The following is a 22,304-nucleotide window of genomic DNA, read 5'->3' on the forward strand; positions in this document are numbered from 1 at the left end:
TTTTGAAAATAAAGCATAGTCGTGTTTTTGCATGCTTGTAACTTGTCACCTCACTGAACTGCAGTAAGAGGTTTTCTGTGTTTCCTGGAAGATTCTTGTCCCATTGTTGCTGTGCAGAAGGGCTATGCAAATTCCCTAGGGCCAAAGCAAAGCAGCTATTCTTCTCAGTGAGTGCCAGGATTGTGCCTGCTGCATTGTGTGCAGTCCAGAACAGCAAACATCTATCACATTAAACTCCCAGGGCTCAGCTGTGCCTTAAAGACATGGTTTAGCTTTTAACAGAGCTGATCAGTACACAGTGTTCTGGCTGTCATTCCTAAAGAACAAAATGACAGATGGGCTTCTGATATCTTCGTCTGGAGGTAGAGAATGAGAAGAGCAAGTTGGTTACTAATTACCTTCCTGCCACTGAAAGGAGAAATGTCCCCATGCTTGACACAGCTCACATGGATTTGTCAAAATTAATGAACATTTTCACCCTCAGCTGTCCCAGAGTGAGCTTCACACCATTGTGTCCCATGTGGCCCTGAGATTTTAATGCAGCCATTTGCATTCATCAGGGCAGCACAGACAAAACGTGAGAGTTCAAGAGTTTTGAAATGCATCTCTGTCATCAAGATGCTTTGCAGCAGGAGTACTGCTGACTAACAGCCATGGTTCATATCAGTGCACTGTTACTGTTGATCCTTTTCATTACACTTTTTTTCTTTCAGGTCTTTGCATCTGATTATCAATAAAATAATTTTTTTTTTCAGATCTGTTATTCAGATTACTGTTTCTAAATTGGTATGACTGCTCTTATGTAAAAAAAAATATTCCTGATAGTCTCTGAAGTAATACATAAAACTGCAATTCCATTTAATTATTGTTGGTTTTATTTGTTATTTAAGTTTTGGGATGAGTCTAGACACATAAGAAATCCCATCCAGCTGTGCAAGAAGACACAGTAATCTTAGGAAATAAGGTACTTCTGGGGGTGGGCTAAGGTGTCAGGATTGTATCCCTAATGGCTGTATGTACCAGACATGTTATCTTGATTTTAAATCATATTTAAAATTGAAGTGCAGTGAAGTGCCAATAAGATCCTTTGTATGAATAGTCTTTAAAAGTTGCTATGCACTACATATTTCCTTTGATTATTTTTAACTACTGCTTTAATACTTATGTTCCTTGACAGATCTATTATTCTAACAATCAAATAAGTAGGTACATTAAATTCTGCAAAGTAAATTATCACTTAGTCCTATACCTAAAAAGGATTGGGTTTGGAAATATTTTCACATTTGATCAATGAGATTTATCAACTCAGACTCCAGAATTCTTCACTAGTTCTTGTCATACTGAAAGATGATTACAGAGGTGGGGCAGTGGGAAATGCTAAAAGCACTGCATTGCTTGACCAGGCATGAAAATAGGAGGGCTCATTTGCATTTGAAAAATAAAATTAGAACAATAAAGCAGAGCTATCTGGCAATGGAAACAGAGGTTGATATTTAGGGAGTATAGCTGCTGCTAATATTTAGGTAAGTGCTCTAGGCCATTTTCCTCTAATTGAAAGCTGATGCAAAACCAATTTAAGTGATGCAGGCAGTATATTGGGTATTCTGTTAGTTTAAATTTTGACACTGCCTTGACAGAGGTAAGGTGGCTGACCCTTAATGACAACAATTTGTTTTCTGTTTGTACAATTCTGGTGGGTATTTGTTGTTAATCTATTCAGTAGCAGGGGGTTAGATCTTCATGTGAGACTTATTCAGAGTGTTTAATCTGAAGGAGTTCATTTCAGACAGTTGATGAGCACTCAAGTGCTGTTCACAGGCTACCAGAGTCTTTTTAGTTTTGAAAACAGCCCCCTTCAAAACAGATTTCACCATCTATTTATGTTACTTTTGGCCCTTTTCATTTATCTTTCGGCTGATTTGTTTTTCCTCTTTCTCCTCCAGCTTCTCGGTGGCCTCCCAGTATCCAAAGTACAAGCTATCATTGCTGTGACAAAGGGTGTGTTGCACCTTCTCCGCAGCATTCAGATATTTTCTTCATGGCTCTCCGTGTGAAGTCGACCTTTCCTCTTTCTTTCTTGAGAGCTGTGTACTCATAGGCCTTCAGCTTGCTGTAATAGTCTGAGAATTTATTGTAGAGGATGGAGATGGGCATGCCATTCAGGATTATTCCAAAAGCAATGCAGAGGAAAGCAAACAGGCGTCCAAGGTGAGTTTCTGGACACATATCTCCATATCCCACTGTAGAGATGCTGACCTACAGGCAAACCAACACGCAGTTTATTAGCTGAGAAGAAATACATAGACAGGTATGTTCACTGATCAGGGCCAATGTTACAGTTAGCTCTTTTTAAATTTGCACTGTAAGTCTAAAATAGTCTGGTTTTTGTTTGTTTGGTTGGTTGGTTGGTTTTTGTTTTGTTTTGTTTTTTTTTTTTTTGTTTTTTTTTGTGTGCATATGTGTGCGGGTGTGTGTGTATCCCTAATTTAAAAAAAACCAGACCCTCTCATGAAGTAAAGAAAGACAATGGTTTGACACCATTCAGGAGGATTTTTAGATTTTTGCCCTGCAGAGGGAATTTCCAGACAGTTTCCACACCAGGCTGTCCAGAAGGTGAGTTTGCTTGGCTGTACAGGGAGGATAGATGTGGCTCCCTGACCATGCAAATCCACTGATAGCTGCAAACCTGCTCCCTCATCATGTCACTTGGAACAGATGTCCTGTTTCTAAATCCACTGTGCTGATAAAACCCAGTATTTGGGACTTATTCTGTGGGTTGTATTTTGAGTTTTACCTTTGTTTTTCATAGTTATTTTAGGAACTAGTGAAAAACACACAAAAACCTTCAATTAATTATGAAATAAATTTTCCTATTCACATTATAGGAAGAAATTACCCAAAACTTCAAAGTTTCTATATAAAATCCCCTTTAATGATTGCATACCCACAAGGAACTGTAGCCTGGAAGGTTTTGCTTGCAGTGTATGGTTGCAACATGTATAGTTATAGTGTTAAATAAGTACACAGGGGGGTAATTTTTGCTGAATTCCTTTTGAAGAAGGATTTAGGGGTTGTTTAAAATGTTTCAGCTTTGGTTGTTGGATTTGTTTTGGGGCTTTTTTTAAGAGTGATGATGTTTAGTGTATTTATTTTGCATGATTCTGAACACTTTGCCAGTTCACTGTGTACATTCCTTTACTTTTTTCTTCTCAGCCAATATAATTTTCTCTTTCTAGCCTATGGATATATGAGGGAACTGTTTTATGGGTCCAGTGCTACACCAAGTACTGAAATACTTCCATTGTAAAATTCAGATCAAAAATTAATGGATGTTTGATTATGGAGATGCTACATTTGAAAAATGTACTCTCAAACAGTCAATCTAAGATAACTCCTAATTTATTTAGTTTCACTGCACACATTTTGATGCTTTATATTTTTTACACTGAGTAAATATAATGTACTTTTTTTTTCCTGGCAGGTAAAACTTGCATGTTGCTGTCACTTTCTAGTCTGTGCAAGGGATCTTTTTCAGCCATTGAATTTTATTTTATTTTTTTCACAGTGTCTCAACACACTGTGTATATCTGCTAAACAGTAACCTAAAATTCTGACAAAAATAAGCCACAGACAGTAGGACTTTCATTGTAATGCCCTTGTGGCTTTAATACTAAAATAAGTCTTCAGAAGGTCACTGTGTAGAGTTTGCCATGCACTAAAATGGTAAATAGAATGATATTTTAAATGGAGAAAACATTAGAGTACATGTGACAGCACTGGGTGAGCACATTTTTAGGATGCACCTGGTGTTTCCTGTGGAATAAAAAGGATTAGTGATTTGGTTTAATGGAAACTAAGTCACTGGATTTGAATGATAATACAGGATAAATATCTCCAAAAATAAATACTGAGATGAAGGCAAGATGTTTATCTCTACCAGCCAGGACAAAAACATTATCCTGTGATAAGGTTCTGTACCACTGGCATAGTCCTATTCATTGCCTGTAACAGTTCAGGAGGGATGCTTCTTCTCCTGCATGTGTGAGTTGGTGAATCCTGTTGGATTTTTATAAAATTGGAATGATCTAGATATTTTAATTTACAGTCCTAAAGAACGAATAACTTCAGAAAGTGTTTTATGCTTTGGAATTGCAATGTGCGTGATACAGCTCCTGTTTTGAAGTCATTTGCTCAGTTAAATAGGCCTTTTTCACCTAGCCATATAAGTTTATTAGGAATATCTAAACTACTATGGTATCACCAGTTTGCAAAAATGAGCCCCATAGATTTTGCATATAAGCTGCATGTTCAGAAGACAAAATATTTTAGCAACGTATGAATCACCAGTGTTTTCATAGCCTTTATATATCACCTACAGATTATCTATGAAGGTCACATCACAGGACTCTTTCTTTTTTTCACTGATTTTCCATCCTTCCAGGGCCCAGCTTAAAGCCTGTATTCAGCACAGTTACACATACGCATACGCACATATAAATGTGTGTGTCTATGCTTGTCTGTAAGGCTTTTTTTCTGCCATGTGCTGAATCACTGCAAATATGTGGTAAACCACCACATCTCATTGTCCATGGCAGAACCAGAAGTGCAGACCTTGGGGTCCAGGATGGCTGGCCAGGAGAAGTGACCTTGAATGGGTTGGGATTACTGTCTTGTGGGCCTCATATGCATCTTGGGGCATTCAGTATCTGTGCTGACCAACCAGCAGGAGATGTTCTAACTCCTATCCAGTCTATTTGCATGAGCTTCTTTCTCCAGGGAAATGACTGGGATAGAGCTAGACCCATAGCCATGCCCAGGGATCAGAAGTGCTCCTGGGCCCCCCCACAAAAATAGACTATGCAGGCCAGCATCAGCTGCTGCAAAACAAAATGTATGTGACAATAGTCTAGGGTGAGCCTTAGGGTTATGGATGGCCAAGATGTGTGTCCTGTGCCTTCCCTCAGCATCAACAATGTCTAGCTACCCTTTGATTTAATCTAGGGTGCTATAAATTCACACATCTTCTGCAGCACAGCAGAACACAATCTCTTTTGTAAAACAACTGGTGGTCCTAATGGATTTTTAACAGCCAGTTCTGGGACAGCTTTCACTTTTAAAGTGTGAGTGATCTGACTGTAGTTAATAAACTGTGTCTCATCACCTTGCAGTTTTATGGGTCGCAGAAGACCTACACATAGAATAAGAACAAAAATCCTGTAACTAGATAGTCAAATGCTTGCATTTTCCCCCTATTGTATTAGCAACACTGACACTAAATTGGGAAACATTTTTTTCCTGTGTCTTTGCCCACCTTTTCTTTAAAAGTGGAAATACTGTCTGCAAATGGAGATACGGGAATTTCAAGACTGCCAGCCTGATTAAGCCTTGATTTAAGCTTACAGAGAGGTAAATGAGTGCATGTGTGCGTGTGTGTGTGTGTGCATGCATATGTCCTGTAAGCTCTGAATTGAGAGCAGATGTTCACTGATCTGAGCCTGTTGTTTTCAAGACTGTCAGCAACTCCAGCTGGGAGGAGAGGGGAAGGGGAAGGAAGGGAGGGTCTCTGGCTACCCAGCGAGGTAAGATGTGTTTACTTACGGCAGCCCACCACCAAGCATGGGGAATGCTGGTGAAGTTGGTACTGGAGACATCATGCTCCACCGTGTAGACCATGGCAGAGAAGGCAAAGATGCCCATGGCAATGAAGAGCAAAAGGCAGCCCACCTGCTGGTAGCACTGGCGCAAGGTAAAGCCAAAGGCACGCAGCCCTGTGGAGTGGCGGGCCAGCTTGAGGATGCGGAAGATGCGCATGAGGCGCATGATGCGAAGCACTTGTCCTACCTTGCTCACCCGTCCCACCTTCTCAATATCATGCTCGTGCTGGGAGCCCCGACCCCGGGGCTGGTCATCGTCAGTAAAGCATTCAAGCAGCAGCTGCAGATAGAGGGGCAGGATGGCAATGAGGTCTACTGCATTGAGGGCACTGCTGGCAAAGCGGCGCAGGTCTGGGGTAGAGACCAAGCGCAGCAGGTACTCCAATGTGAAGAATGCAATGCACAAGGTCTCCACATGCTCCAAGACAGGCCGGCTATCCCCACTCTTCCAATCTACCTGCTGCATCTCCTCTACTGTGTTGAGTGCGAGGGCCACCACGGAGATGAGCACGAAGAAGCTGGAGGCCACTGCCATCACTTTGGCGGTGACAGAGGAGAAGGGCTTCTCCATGAGGTTCCAGAGGCGCCAGCGCTGAGGACCGTAGTAGCGCATATGGTGGAAGAGCTGCTCATTCTCCTCAGCCTCTGCCTGGGAGCGCAGCTCCCGCTGGACTTTCAGCTGCTCACTCAGCTCGTCCCGGCGCTCCTCGAAGCAGATGCGGCAGCAGCGAGGTGTGTATTTGAGACGCACGCCCCAGTAGCTCAGTTCCTCCAGGAAGCTACGGGGGCACAGCTCGTCCCTCACCCGCAGCACCCCCGAGGCGTAGAAATTGTACACCAGCTGGAAGACAGCTGGGTCGCGGTCAAAGAAATACTCATCTACGTGGGCTGCGTAGTCATCGCACAGGCCCAGCTGGCAACGACGGTCAGTGGAGGTAGCCAAGCGGCCCAGGCGGGTCTTGGGGTAGATGGCCACTGCCTGGTAGGTGAGGCGGTAACTTTGGCCACCAACATTGATGTTCAGCATGGATGGAGCAGATGATGTGGCCAGGGATCTAGAGGAAAGAGCAGGGGAACAAGGAATAAATGATGAGGCCTTGCTTTCTCCCTTAAATGTATCTTCATCTGACCATTTCCCTTGTTCTTTCTCTTCATCTTCCTCATCTTCATCATCCACATAATAGTTGTAATTCCGCTCAGGTCCTGATTGCAGCAGGGGCTGGGCGCTCAAGGGAGTGGTAGCAGAGGAGGCACTCTGCTTGTCTACATGAACGACTTCCTTTTCCTTCCCCTTGCTGGACTGCAGGAGGATGTTTGGTGCTTCCATCTCTCTGCCTTTATGTTTTAGGAAAAGAAACTCTTGCTGACTGTTAAACTGCAACATAATATTATTCCTTACTCTTCTCCCCTCTTTGCATTCACCCGATCAAGTAATTAACACCAGTCCTTTTCAACACTGCAAAAGCTGGCAACCTGGTTTCCTTCTCTCTTTATCTCAGAAGTATTATGCACAGCAGTGGTTCTGCATATTTCTCCCTGCCAGCCACCACTCCAGTTGTTGTGAAAGCTCTGTATGGGATATAGACACATGAAGACTGCTGTTGACCGTTTTAATCTTGCTGACAGCAAAGATCTGAGTGCTTAGAGGAGGGGATTTAAGGGCTATTATCCTGTTCAAGCCTCGTTTCCCTTAAGCTGTGACGTGAATGATTATGGATCCATAAATCTATGAAAAATCAGTAGGGGGGAAAATCCCCTAAAGTTTTATTGCTAATAAAACCCACACATTTTCCTATTTCAAATACATATAGATTAAAAGTATTATGAAATAAAAATATATGAGAGGCAGAGAGAAAGAAAGCAGTACAGATTTCTTTCATTCTCATAGGCATAACATGGCTTGGTTTTCTTTAATGAAAATAATGAATAATTGATTTGCAGATAAAGGGCAGGAACTCAGTGGTGTATCTCTTAAAATGCTTTTAAAAGGTGAGCAAATAGAAGTAATTTCATTTTATTCACAGTTAGAATACCTCCATTTGGTTAAGAGCTGAGGAATATTTCAGTCTGTACCTGAAGTTTTGAATGTACTCTGGGACTGCAGGTCTAATGTTCTGCTGGGCTCAGTGGGAGCAAAGAGCAGGGGTATGAAGGGGTTTCCAGCTTCAAACTTGTCATGAGCTGCTGAGAAACAGCATAAAGCCACCCTTGTTTCTCTTGTAGATGGTGTTAGTATAGCATAAAGCTGCAGTGGGTAACTAGCAGGACCGGAAAGATGCTTTCCTTGTCTTTGGATGGAGGTTTCATCTTCAGCTCTGTTTGAGCTGGCATCAGCAACTCCTGTAACAATGAGCATCCCAAAAACCAGGTTACTTCCCCTTGTCACTTAAAGTACTTCAGCAAAGCTGGAGCTCCTGTAAAGCATGGGATGCACACAAGAAAGTGCAGGTTCCTTATGCATGCTCTTAGCACCTGACTTATAACTCCCAAGCAGCAGCTCATTATTCCACCTGATCCAGCCTGGTGCAGGAAGGGACAAGGCACTGGAAAACTACTAGCTTTGGCAATACCCTTGCAGGTCTTGAAGGCCTCCCATCTGCAATTCTGTAGCCTGCCTTCCACTTGCACCTCCCTTTCACAATAGACTGCTGGGACAGTGTATCCCAGAGCACTGCTGCAGTGTTTTCACTTTGTTGTCCTCAAGCTTCTGTTCTTCTGCACTGGTCTCAGGTTCTTGCTCCTGCAGACCCCAATGCTGTTGTTTTTGTAGTGTCCTATGTGAAGAAATTACTGTTGCTATGAGAATGTCTCCTTCCTTTTCCCTGTTTCCTTACCTCCAGTTGTAGCTTTTGTATTTATATTTTCTAGTTCTTGACAGAATGGAAGATGCCATAGCTGAGCATTTTTCAATACTTTTGTTCTCAGTCTGTGTTCTAGTGAGTGGATCACACTAAACTGTTCAAGGTTTCTTTGGGTCACACTCTTTGAGGCCTGAATTATTTGTAATTCATGTTTAATGCTGTTTGAAAGTGAATTTTTCTCCCCTGCCTATTTTCCTTCTGGATGCAAAAGAGGCAATGCCCCTATTAATAGGGATTGTCAGCACCTCTTTAGAGATACTAACCTGCTTTGCAGTTTGCCTTGAGTATTAAACCATGACATGGTGAGTCCTTTGTACAGCAACCTTAACTCAAATTAATGTCACGTTTCAAGGCTGTTTCTTTCTCCTAAGCAAACTCATTCGGACATAAGAAAAGGGGCAGTTCACAATACCATCATTTTAGTACCAAAAATTCTTGAATTTTTCTTCATCAAGATCCAGGGTAGACCATAACTGTATTCCTCAAACCAGTCTCTGCTGTAGCATTTAATTTTGCTTTTTGTCAGGCTTCCTGGCCTCACTTCTGAGAAGTATCCAGTAAGATTTATTGCTCACTATTCAAGAGATAATTTCTTATGCCATACTGCAGCAGCAGGAGCTTCTACAAGGTGAACTTCATGACTGTCAGATATCAGCTCCTCATGCACATGGACTTAGACCTTGGATATCATTACTAAGAAAAGCAAGGACGATCACTAGTTTTGGTCTGCTCAGACTAATCTCTTGGACCCAAATATTCTTGGGAACAGAGCTCTGGGGCACTTGCTGCACTCTGCTCAAACTTGTCTCTAACTGGCAAAATAGCTAAAATAAAATTATTTCATATATGTTCTTTATTTTCAGGTGGGAGTTGGTTCTGAGGTGCTAGATTCTTAGTCTAGACACATAAGAAAATGAAGTGACTAGAGAGGACACACTTTTCCCCCTTATCTACCTTATTTAGTGTGCTGCTTTTCTTCATAAACGTCATTTGTAATAATTGCTTGTCATCTTGTATGGGGAAGAGCAGACTATGGGCTGCTTAAAGAACTAGTTAGTAAAGTCTCTTGGGAAACTTTTTTTTTTAAAGTTATTTGAGTTATATGCTTGTCCCTTTTCAAGAGCTCTCTTTTAAGAGTGCAGGAGCAGCCAAACACAACATGTTGAAAGTCAAGCCAATGGGGGCAGAAGGTTGGCTAGGCTGAGCAGTGAACTTAGATGGAGAAGGAAGGCATATGAACACTGGAAACAAGGTGACATGGGAGAATGACAGAGATGCTACTCGTCTCTGTGGAGAGAAAATTTGTGTGACCAAAACTCAGATAGAATTCAAGCTGTGCAGGACAAACTGTGAAGGAAAGGAAAAATTACTTTTTTGGTTTTTATATGTTAACAGCAAAAAAAGGATCAGAGATTGGTCCATTGCTTGATGAGGTCCAAATAAAATTTCAGACACAGCAGAGAATGATGCCACCTTCACCATCCATCTTCAAGACCAATGATGGGCTGGGATCCTCAGAGCCCATTGTTGGAAGACTGTCACTTGAAGAATGATAGATTCCCAGGCAGTCCTGAAATTGTATGAGACTTGCTGTTTCAGTTGGATGCACACAGGTGTATGGGGCTGGATAGGATTCTTTCTATGGAAGAACTGGCTGATGCACTTTGCAGGACCTCTCTCCATTATATTTAATTTGTCTTGTGAGTCTGGAGATGTGCCAGTCAGAGGGAACTTGGAAATTTGTCCCAGTTTTCAAGAAGAATAAAAAGAAAACTCTGGAAGTAATAAGCCTGGCATTTTCACTGCAGCACATGGTAAAATCATAGGGAAGGATTTCTGGGAGTTACTGAAAAACATTGTTTGAGAGACAATGCAGTCATCACAGTGAGCACGGGTTCACAAGGGAAAAGTCCTGTTTGACCAATTTAATTTTCTTTTTTTGTCAAAGTAACCTTAGGTGACCAAGGGAACCCAGTAGATGTGGACTGGTTTTATTTTAGCAGAACTTTTGGTACTGTCTACCACAGTACCCTGCTGGATAAACTGCCTGGCATACAGCTAGTTGAGTCCATAATACATTGTGTAAGCAACTGGCTGGTGGGTTGGACTCAAAGAGTTTTGGTAAATGTTGTTACATCAGGCTGGCAGCCAGGGACCAGAGGTTCCTCAAGGCTCCATTTTAGTGCCAGTGCTCTATAATGTTTTTATAAAAGATCTGGATGCAGGGGTCAAATGCACATTAAATAGGTGTGGTGATTTTACTACACTAGGAAAAGTTGTGGACTCCTTTGAGGGTAGAGATGCTCTGCAGACATATGTGGGTAGATTAGAAATTTGGGCAACTACCAACCATTAGAAACTAGGCAAGATCAGTCATCAGACTTTCCACTTGGGACAGGGTAGTCCTGGATGTACATGCATATTTGAGGACTAGAGGCCTGGGGAAAGAGATCTGGAGATTTGGGTCTGTGGCAAGCTGAACATGGATCAGCAATGCCCTGGCAGCCAGGAGGGCGAACTGTGTCCTGGGGATATCAGGCAAAGCATGGTCAGCCAGGCAAGGGAGGGGATTGTCCTGCTCTGCTCTGCCCTCGGGCAGCCTCATCTCGAGTGCTGGGGGCAGTTCTGGGTGTCACAATAAAAGAACATTGAACTATTAGAGTGCCCAGAAGACTGTGACCAAGGTGGTTACAATGAAAATTCTCAATGGCAAGACTGAGGCCACTTGGTTTCCTCAGCTTGGAGAAGAAAAGGCTGAGGTGACCTCAGGGCAACCTACAACTTCCTCAAGGTGGGCAGTGAAGTGAGAGGTGCTAATCTCCTCTCTCTGGTGGCCAGTGATAGGATATGGGGAAATGGAATGAAGCTGCATCAGGAAAAGTTCAGACTGGAGATTGGGAAAAGGTTCTTCATGGAGATGGTGGTCAGTGATTGAATCATGCTCCCCAGGGAAGAGGTCACAGCACCAAGATTATCAGAATTCAAGGACTGTCTGGAGAACACTCTTAATGATATGGTTCAACTTCAGGTAGTCCTGCAAGGAGCGGGGATTTGGATTCAGTGATTCTTATGAGTTCCTTCCAACTTGAGATATTGTATGATTCTCTGATTTTATGGATAGAAGAAGAAATGTGAAAACTTAGCAGTCAATAACATTGGAGAATGCTATCCAATCCAGCTTGCTGAGAACAGGATTTTAACAAAAGAAAACTATAATTAAAAAGGAGTGAGCAGATGGGTCTTTGCAAACCTTCATTTTTAGTAGTGCTGACTTTTCCAGGATAGGTGACTGTTGTAGTCATACAACTGTAGTTATAATGTTCTTTCACTGAGCAAATCAGCTTCAGAATCGAGCATGTGTGCTTTTTCTTTGTTTAAAAAAGATAAATTTAAAATTAAAATTGCTATAAAGAATTTATATGATCCTATAAGGCCTCAGTTGATTCGTTCCTACCTCATGAGGAACTTTTCATAGATAATAGTTTTTTAAGGTCAGGACAGGCATATAAGATCATTTGTTCTGACCTACTTGAACAATGACCCCAGAATTTCACTAAGTAATTTTGCTATTTTGCATGTTTCAAATGGTCCAGCCAGGCTCTTTCCTTAACATCCAGTGACTTCTGAAGCTGCCTATGTGGAAAATACTGTTTAATGGTGATTATTAACAATGAAGTAAGTGTCTGCTAAAACTGTAAGGGGTGACTTAGGAAGTAAGAGAATTAAGATTCTTTTCTGTCTGCCTCTCCACATACCAGTACTTTGTAAAGGGAGATTGTAAAAAAAAAAAAAAAAGGAATATTTTTTTAAAATCCTGAGCTAGAGCTTTTCCAAAATGCCAGATCTACACAGAGCTGAACCAACATTCACTCTATGCTTTGTCTCCACTCAATTCAGTTATTTAGATTCAAAGGCAAGCAGGTAAGCAAAGAGGATCCGTTCTGCTCTGTAATTTCATGTGTCTTTGCATCCTATCATCCTGGCAGACTTTCTCAGCCATCAGAATGCCATGCTGTTGCTAAACAAATGCTTGCCTGCTCATTGTTTTGTCTATTTCTGCTTGTTTGGTTTTTTTCCCCCACTTTCCAACCCTGCAGCTGCAGCCAGCCAGACAATTCTAGGAAAGGATGAGTAAGTGGAAAGAGAGGCTAATTGAGGGGTGGGATAATCAGCATCATTTAGTCAATCTCTTCCTGCTTCCAGGGAAGAGCTCACATGCCTGTGCAATCCCTTTCCTTCATTCATCAGTGTTGCTTTCATCTGGAAGGGAAAAGAACACAGAATGCCAGCTACATACACAGACAAGAGGCAGAGGAGCACACTGGGGTTGTGGTCTTGTCATCTGAGCATTTAGGCTGTGTCATCCAGGGCAGCGGCAGTAATGCATGTCCAAGGGGTGTATCAGCTGACTGCAGCAGCATACCTGAGTACAGAGACCCGGGACAAATGACATGTGCCCCCACTGCTGTTGTGCATCAATGTGTCCTTGTCGGTATCTATTTCCACCTCAGCTACTCTAAGTTATCACTTTCCTCTCCTCGTGAACTTCTACTTAGTTTTGTAAATTACAACTTTTTTAAACTGATAAACCCACAGTATTTAGGTGCTACAGCAAGTCAATACATTACAGCAGCAAACACACATGAAAATGTGACACATACAAAAGCAGCAGTACCATAGTCCCTATCTTAGTGAGTTCATAAGCCTTTTTTACAGATGGGATGCTGAAGAACAAAGTGATTTAACCTGGAAACAAGCAGAAGAAGAATAAATCAGTATTTTCTGTATTTCATATTGCTGGGCTTTCCACTGGGTCTTGCTTACTCTAAGTGGTGTCTCATTCATAAACATTAGCAGCTCTTCAGACACAGGCAACTGGTGCCAGCCCTGCAGTGAACAAACAGAAAAAACACACAACAGCAGCAGCAAGAAAAAAATTTATTAAATGAGTGGGAGTGAATATGAACTATATGTAAAGAAACAGGAAATATGCTGGATGCAGAGACCAAGTCATGGCAGTAAGACATTGCTAAAGCTATGGGAGGAGTGACTTGTGCAATCAACAGCTTTATGTTTTCTGAGCATTACAGATTTATGGGAATAAACACTTTTCCTGATGACAGAGTTGCCAGTTTTGCTTAAAAATCTTTTTCATATCGCTGAAAGGGAGGAAGTACTGATACATTTATGCAGTGTTTCCACTTCCTCTCTCTGCCAGGAATTTACACTTGTGGGGTTTTTTATTTGTTTTGCTATTTCCTTATGTATGATAGAGGCACATTTGACAGGCAGCATGTAGTAATACAGTGGTTTTTTGTTTTTCTTTTTTTTTAATGTGAGAGGACTCTACAAAACAATAATGCTGCTCTACAAAGAAAAAAACAATCAAAAAATCAACAGCAATAAAGTCATAAAATGGAAGCCACAGATGCAGGTGTGGAACAGCACCAAACAGCCCTTCCTGGCACACTAAGCAGCATGACATGCATTATCTTTTCAGATTTCAGGATCAATGGTGGGCTGGACATCAATCTGTCCTATGGATGACAAAGAGCCTACTGAGTTTGTAAATGGTACCATTCTGGTGCTGTTCCAGTAACCACTTCCTCTTTTTTTACCCTGTTCACATCCCACCGCTAGCAAGAACCAGCCACCAGGAACACAAATCTCAATGTGACATAGTTTATGGTGATCCAAAAATCAGGATCTCAAAAAACACCAAACAAACAAAAAACTCCAGCCAGCCAGCCAACCCACCAATCAACCAACCAACCTCCCCCTCTGCCTCACCACACCTTGCCCAGAAAAAAAGGAAGAAAAAAAGAGGTGCAAAATAAAGAGGTACATTAACCTTGGATTCCTCTTGGTGGCATAATGGTGAGTTGTGTTGGACTCACCAATGAGTTGTATTGTTACAGAACAATATGATAGATACATGTGTCATGGCCTCTGGAGAGAATTTTGTTTTGATTTATGTATTCTGTCACACACTGTACTGAAAACTGCTGGTTCTTTACTTAGACTTTACTAAAAACCAACTAGCAACAGGGAAAAAACCCAATTCATTCCTGCATGTTCCTTGTAACAGGATCACACAGACTTAGAAAGGACCTATTGCAAGGCATATATCCACGAATAGTATTTTCCAAATTCTGTCCCTTAACAAACATATCCATTGTAATAACTTCTCCCATTGTTCCTTCTTGTTTCCTTGGGTGTAACTGGCCCTCCTGAGCCTTTCTTATACAGTGCTACCAGTGATTGTAAATTAGCACAGTTTACCTGTCTCCTTAACATTTACCTGCTGCTTTGCAGCTGAATTACCCTCATGTGCAGGTCTATTACTATGCTACACCCGAAATCTGAAAAAACAGCTTGGCATCTGTCAGATCCTCCACCCAGAGACATATCCAGCTTCACACCAGCATTACCTTTAAGGAGGGGAAAAGGGGTGCCACACTCCCTGAAGTGAATTTTCTGACTCTAGACTTTGAAGTCCATAATCCATAGTGGATTTTTTAAGGCTGCGCTGTTGTGAAATTTTGTTTGGTTCATGCATATGCATGTCACACCGCTCCCTCTCCCTGTGAGTTTAGGACTGCAGCTGGATGGCCTCTGCTTTTCTGACATTTATTTCTTGCTTCCTTGTCTGCCCCTGTTGTCTCTGCTGTACTGCCTTGGAACCACCTATCTGCCTGTTCTACATCAGCATCTCTCCCTACAGAATCACTGACACTAGCATTCCTCTGGGTCAGGTGTTTATATTCCTCTTGAAGACGTCTCTATCCACAGCATGCTTAAGGGCTCATCTCTCAGCTTCTTTATGAGCATGTAATATGCTCTATCATGATGAAGTTCAAAGAATACAAAGTATTTTTTTTAGCATACCAATATTGCAAAATTATTCGTTTCCTTAGACACAAGAAAGACTGGCTAAAAATAAACTAGCTGCTCGAACTTTTCAGAGGAAATTAGATAACTTTGTGCAGTGGAAGAAAAGATTTCAGTCATTACTGAATGCTTAATTCAGAGCTAATTGTGAATTTAAGTTCTGGGGAATATTTCCCAAACACTAACAGATTTATAATAAAGCTCTCTTTATTATAAATAAAGCTGCATACCAAAGAACAAATCAGTTCAGGGGCAAAAAAAGCTTTTGCAAGCCTGGATTTTAGCCAATTTTTGTGTATGGATGTTTGCATACACACATATTTTATGCATATGTGTGCAAATCTGTCAGCAAGATTGCTATCCTTATCCTAACCGTGTGCCATTTGCAAACCACTTTAATGCAGTGAGCATTTTGGGCATATCATGAAAATACAGTTTAGTGATTTGAATAGGTTATCTTTTATTTTCCTGCTGTGGCCATACACTGCACTGGCTTGATTTACAGGCTAAACTTTTCTAGAGAAGATTTCAATTCTCAACTTTGTACTTCTCTTGCTCAATGCAATGCAATAGTCCAAACTTTGTTTCTTTGTTGTTCTCAGAAAGTGCCATTGTTTGGAGAGTGAAGATCAAGAAAAGATTTTTTGCTGATATTGTCTCTGAAGAAATAATGAATATACCCTTGAAAATATTCCTTTGATACTGACTTCTGGTAAAAAAACAAGTTAATTCCTTACCCTATCCTCAAAGTCTGGCAAGAGAAAAAAATAGGTAGAGCTGCAAAACTGCAGAAGGTTTTCAAATGGGACAGAATAACAAGTGCCTGTTTAAGCTAATCACTACCTTTGTCAAATACTGCTTGGAAAATCATCTTGAAAATTGGTTCTTTTAGAAAACACACTGTGTTCTGCTGTTTAGAAAAAGGTCACAAAGCCCTATTTTGTAATTATGAATGTTAATTTTGCTGTAATAACAGGCTAATTGCAAGATGTTTTCTGTCAAACTGGAGTTGCAGATCTCTGTACAAAAGATGGTCTCTTGAAATTTGCTTGGAAGACAGTATTTAGAAAATACTCTGCAAAAACATGATGTCATTGCTATTGTGAATAACCATTGCACAAATAAAGGATCTAGATAGCTTAAAAAACAATATCAGCAGACTTGCAGTTTATCTACCTCAGGAAATTAGAAGAAAAAGCAGGCAGAGGTGAGCTTTTCTCTTATGCAAGTACAAAGGAGTGGCATAAGTGGTGAGACACGGTTGCTGGAGTTATATGGGTTCATTGCAACTCAAACTGGGCATGCTGAAGCTGATGTTCAAAGTGTGAGAGCATCCTTATTCACCCGGTGAGAGGATGGCTTAGCAGTAAGCTATTGCCAGGGAGGGAGGGAGGGAGGGAAGAAATTTCCTAGAATATGTTGGCATTGGGTGACCTGAGGCAGCAATAAGAGAAGTAAGAAATGCAGTCAGGGAAGTATACAGTTCATTCACAAATAAAGGAGATCTGGGAGAAACAATCCATACATAACTGATAGTATCTAATGTATGTTCTTGGCAGTGTAGCAAACAGGGATTTGCCTAAATCGTCACCACCTCTGTTTGAAATCCATTTGAGGAGCTGGAAAGCACAGTACAAGTATAATTATGCTTCACATTAAATTTTTTTGTATGGGTTTTTGTACAATTTACAGGACCAAGGGTATGGAATTAATGGCCAGGAGGTCCCTCCGAGCATGATCCTTGGCTTATGATTAGTCAGTCATTTGTGATGGGTCGGGCAAACATGCCTGTGTGATATTTTCCTGCCTCAGAGACCATATGGTCCAATAGTAATTTTCATATCCTGTCACTCACTTACTTCCTTAATATGTTTTATATCCTGTCACTCACTTACTTCCTTAATATGTTTTATACAGATTTCTTTCTCAGTAACTTACTAAAATCCCCTGCTAGGACAAGTGGGTCCTGAAGGACAATTCTCTGTCACCATTCTGCTTCACTAGCTGCATTAGGTTATGTCTTGCCTCACTAACCATCCGCCATCTAATGTTTTACTTTGTTAACAGTTTCATTCTCCACTGGCTCATTACTGCATTTTTTACATATATATTCACAGCAAAACTTGTCTATATGGGGTCAAGGGGTTCAATAATCTGCCAGACATAATTTAGCTATGAAAAGTGTGGGATGCCATTGTAGAGGGAGATAAGTGTGAGGGTGAAATAGTAGGGAGCAGTGATGGCAGATCAGAAGGACCAGAGGAAGCAAAGAAAGAAGGAGACTTGATGTAAAACAACACATGCAGGGGTATTCATATTTAAAGATTTAACAGGAAGTCAGGCAGGCAAGGAGAGAGGGCGACATCATACCAAAGACATCTCCCAAATTGCTCACAGATTCCATAGAGTGAAATAGAGGGTGTTTAAAGAGGGCATTCTTTTCCTTACACTTTCCCTTTTGCAATGAAAAAAAAAAAAATTATCCATTTTGTGATACTTTACAGTGTAAAGGCAACAGGTTGCACTCAGTATTTTAGCTACTGCTGGGGACAGTATAAGCAAGGCTGCCACCTCTAACACAAGCACGTCATCACCAGTGGCATCTTCGGTATCTTTGAAGTGGAGGACAAGACTAGGAAAAAACCTTGGACTGTTGTCTTTCCTGGATGGAAACAGTAAGGAAGCCTACATCTGGTGACAAGAAGCTGCTTCAGCTCTGTGCACCAAGGGGCACAGTAGTGGAGGGCATCAGCACAGTAATGATAATTTATGGCTAATGGATACTGAGGTACTGAACACTGAATAACAAGGAAGATGATGAAGAAGTACCAAAACCCATCCTCACTGAAGAACCCCAGGAAATACAAAAAGCAACATGGTTCATCCAAAATTAATTAAGACTGGAGTTTACAGCAAGAGGTAAAGAGTAACTAATGCACATGTAGGAGAAGGCTTACAGTGGGAGTGAAATGGTTGTGATCGTGTGATAACCAGTAGTCACAGCTCATCAGTTACTTCACCTTTTCTAAGTCTGTGATGAGTTTTGCAGACCTTGAGGAGAAAGCCCAATTTTTAAAATATGAGAGATGTTTAAAGAGAAAGTTTCTCTCTGTACTGTTTTCCTAGCATTTGTTTTCCTGAACCTTCACAGGGATGACTGCCAGAGCTATTTCTATCTTTCCTGGCTCTTCCTCCATGTCTCCCCATTGAGATGAACCAACATATTCACACAGAGTCTGCTGGAGGCAAGACAGTGCATGGTAGTCATGAAGCATCACAGAGCAGCTCTGAACTTGCAACATATGCATTTGACTTCATGTAAAGTATTTTTCTTAGAATTCTTAGAATTAGAATTCTAATTCTTAGAATTAGACCACCATTTAGAACTGTAGGTTGAGGCACTGGCAGTTCAGATGTTCCCACTGCTTTGCCTCACTCAACCTTCTTGATCCTGTCTGCTGCTGGTGACCACAGCTTGTATTGAAGCCTGTGGTGCTCCATTGCAAACAGTTATTTGCATACATTTTGGGGGAATATTTGTTACCTGAGAATAGGAGGGGATCTGACATACATTACAATGTCCTAGGTTGCAGTTTTCCTGGTGCTCAGAATTATGAACTGCAGTTAGTTTTGTTTTGCCATGAACTATACTTTAAGCTAAATCTTGACCTTAAATTAACCCTGCAATATATCTTTGGCTCCTGGATTTCTCTTTTTATTATTTTTTTCTGATTTTCTTTTTCTTCTCAAATGTGAGCAACTGCATACCCATCCTTGGCTGGTGGGACTAAAGTGTAATGAGCACAAAAAAAGACATTTTAGCCAATTTGGTAAGTGAAGCAGCACACAAGGAATATAATTTCCTTGACTGCAGTCTTATTTATAAATTGAAGAAACATACACACATAATACATTTAACTACAGATGGCATAAATCAGTCAATTTAATTTAAATGTCCAAGTTACAAGGCACTAAAGGGGGAGTTTGGGGCACTAGGGCCTGTGGCATGGACAGAGGGGAACCTGCCTCACACTGCCACCACTGTCTCACTCCAGCAGCAGTAACATTGGACTGCAACCTTCTGCTTCCCAAGGAGCAGCACCATGATATCACCAACCCACACCCTGTCTGGAACATTGCTGTCAGGTTTCTCTGGAGGCCATGGCCTAGCCTGGGTGTCTGTATCCCCAGGTATCCCTCAGGGTGGGCAGAGATAGCTTGATCCCTAACTTGGTGCCAGGGGAGCAATATAGAAGCATGAACCTGGTTAGAATGGTGGAATGAGCTAAGTAATTTTGGTGGTCTGTTAGGTTGTAATGGAAAGCAGGAAAGTTAAACTGGTCCTTGAGCCTCAGCTGAATTTCAAGAGCATAGAGTCTATCCTTGACTTGATTTAGGCAAGTTAAATCTGCACCCACACATGCTCAGCAGTGGTAGAAGAAGCAAATCATCTGCAAACTTGATCCTCTGTCTGAAGAAATCAATTTAAATCATCAAGATATTGTGCATGCCAGAAGGGAATGCTGCTTTAGCTGCAGTTCTAACAAGTTATAGTGATGATGAATCTGGAATGATGGATTTTTAGTCCATTTGAGATAAGCTGATGCCTTCAAACTCAAGACAGTGTAAGACTTAAGACTGCATACTAAGACATGTATTAATAGATGTTAATAGGTCACTGACAGAGAAATCCCTTTTTAGCCTTTTGTTTATGCAAGCTTCCAGTGGCATTCCACCTCAAAAGCTAGTGATCAAAAAAAAAAAAAAAAAGCTACTGATCAAAAACAATTTTCCAGTGGAGAAAGCATTTAAACATTCAGCATTGCACGTTGTCTCTAGTTTGAAGTGAGTACTGCCTGTTCAGACTGCAGATGCAGCACCCTGGGAGCTATAGTGGGTACTTGAACAAGCAATGAAAACAGGACCTGATGGCTTTTATGTGCTGATAATGATGACTAACAAATGAAGAGGGGCTTTTGTGAGTTTTTTTCCATTTGTTGTGACGGGATGCCATGGTGATCGGAAATATAAATAGGCAGACAGTTTAGATGGATAGAAACATTGGTTCTTTATGGCATAAAATACCAGTTTAGCTGAAAAATTCTCTGCACTTCAGCATAATGCTTGCACAGCACATTTATCTACCCATGAGATCAAAATTTCATTTTTCATGAACCAGTCTTGATCTCCTGGGGAGAAGCAATACTTTGGGGTTTTAAAGCATTTCCATGGACAACACCATAATGTCAGAACACCAACATATTTTGGGAAAGAAGAATCTTCTAAGAGACTTAAGGGATAAAATCTTCCTTAGAGTAGTTTGGAAATGCAAGGTTTGGGGATTTGCTGACAGAATCTCAGCAAAGTGCTAGATAAAAATATTACACTTGTCATTTTTCATCAGTAATGCCCTAAAGGCAAATTCTATTTATCAGGCCTGCTCACAGAAGAGTTTATGTCCTTTTTCATGAACCGAAAAAAGAAAAGGGGTTTGTTTCTCTATTTTAACTTGTTATGTTAGCTATAAAGTTAAATTATACTAATTGTTTTTTGTGTTTCTGAGAACTGCAGTACCTTAAGTAATTAATTACCCTGGAGTTATTGCTGCTCTCTGTGTGATAAGTGTAATATTCAGTATGCTGATGAGACCAGACACAGCCTTTCTCCCTGCCTTAGTGACTTCAGCAATACGATTAAAATTCAAGACCGTGTGGATAGATAGGAAACAGAGAGCTTTGGACATGACTTGGCAGGGTTCAGTGGTGTCCAGGTCTGTGTGCTGGTGATGCAGCTGAGCAAAGGTTGAGCCAGGTCATCAGATGCAAGGCTGAAAGTGTCCTAGTACACTGAAGTCAGAAATTCAAATTTCCCTGCTACTAATCCCCTCCTGTCAACTTCTGTGGAGAAATGCATGGCCCGAAGCTGTGGCCTTCCCTGGCTAACCTTCCCCAACTTTGTGTGCTGAGCATGACACTGTATGGTATTATGGCGGCCTGGTCCCAGGGGTCCGTCCGGCCCCCCGGGCAGCAGCTGCTGTAGGTGTCCCAGATAGCGCTGTGCTGATGAGGCGTAGCCTGTCTGGGCCCTCAGGCTAGCTCCCAGCCGCTGGTGACCTAGTGAGCAACTCTGGAGTGATTTCAGCTCTATTGAGTTCAACTCTTAGTGATTTCAGAGGAGAAGCCTGTATGAGGTTCCGCAGCGGTGGCTTTATTGGCAGCTCCTGTGAAAGTTTCCAGTGACAGCTCTTCTGCCGAATTGGGCAGAGATGGGGTTTATGTAGGATACTGGGGTGTTGGAAATTGTCCAGTGGTCAGGGTTGAGGAGAATGCGACCTATAGCCTTAGAGAGAGATAACAAGGGTCCGAGGGTGGAAGAGGGACTGCTTTGGTCCATTCATCATGACTATGCATTTCTTATCTTAGGCGAGTGACCGCCATGGAGGCCTTGCAGGGCCTCTGACTGCTACAACTCCACTTGCTGTATTTAGTAAAAAGGCGTGTCCTATAGTTCTTTTGAAACAGTGGACAAGGCATGAGATCATAGTTAACACAATGACAATTACAATGAAAATCCACAACATTCCCTTAACCAAAGATGCAACCCATCCCATTAATCCCCATTGACGGAAAAGATCATTGACCCAGTCTGGGTTGTTTTCTACTTTTAAGTCCTTCACAAGTTCCTTCAGTTTCTGGATGTTTGCATGGATGGATTCTGAGCGTGAAGAGAGGTTGAAGCAACACATCCCTTCAAAGTCTTCACAGCCATGTCCGTGGGCTAGCTGTAGGAAGTCGATCACTGCTCAGTTTTGAAGTGATGCATGTCTCGTGGTTTCTTCTTCCTTTAAAAGATTGCTTAGGGCGGCAGAGGTAGCATTGGCTTGCTTACTGAGCCAGCA

The 22,304-nt window shown here is 41.5% G+C and overlaps 1 protein-coding gene across 1 annotated transcript; it reads right to left on the reverse strand.

Annotated features, from left to right (window-relative positions):
* Window positions 1–1,980: 1,980 nt before the first annotated feature.
* On the reverse strand, window positions 1,981–7,038 carry KCNV2 (potassium voltage-gated channel modifier subfamily V member 2). Its single transcript, XM_053931868.1, has 2 exons — window positions 5,599–7,038; window positions 1,981–2,256 (listed from the first exon to the last, which is right to left on the reverse strand). The coding sequence occupies exons 1-2, from the start codon at window positions 7,036–7,038 to the stop codon at window positions 1,981–1,983; spliced, it is 1,716 nt and encodes a 571-aa protein (XP_053787843.1).
* Between the last annotated feature and the right edge of the window lie 15,266 nt (window positions 7,039–22,304).

This window comes from Vidua chalybeata, chromosome Z (genome assembly GCF_026979565.1).
Source record: "Vidua chalybeata isolate OUT-0048 chromosome Z, bVidCha1 merged haplotype, whole genome shotgun sequence".
Lineage (NCBI taxonomy): Eukaryota > Metazoa > Chordata > Aves > Passeriformes > Viduidae > Vidua > Vidua chalybeata.

Excerpts from the sequence above, each read along its gene's own strand:
- KCNV2 (XM_053931868.1), bottom strand. The coding sequence starts at position 7,038 with ATGTTGCAGTTTAACAGTCAGCAAGAGTTTCTTTTCCTAAAACATAAA. Across the intron at positions 2,257-5,598 it reads ATGCTTGGTGGTGGGCTGCC|GTCAGCATCTCTACAGTGGG; the intron begins GTAAGTAAACAC and ends GTTTGCCTGTAG.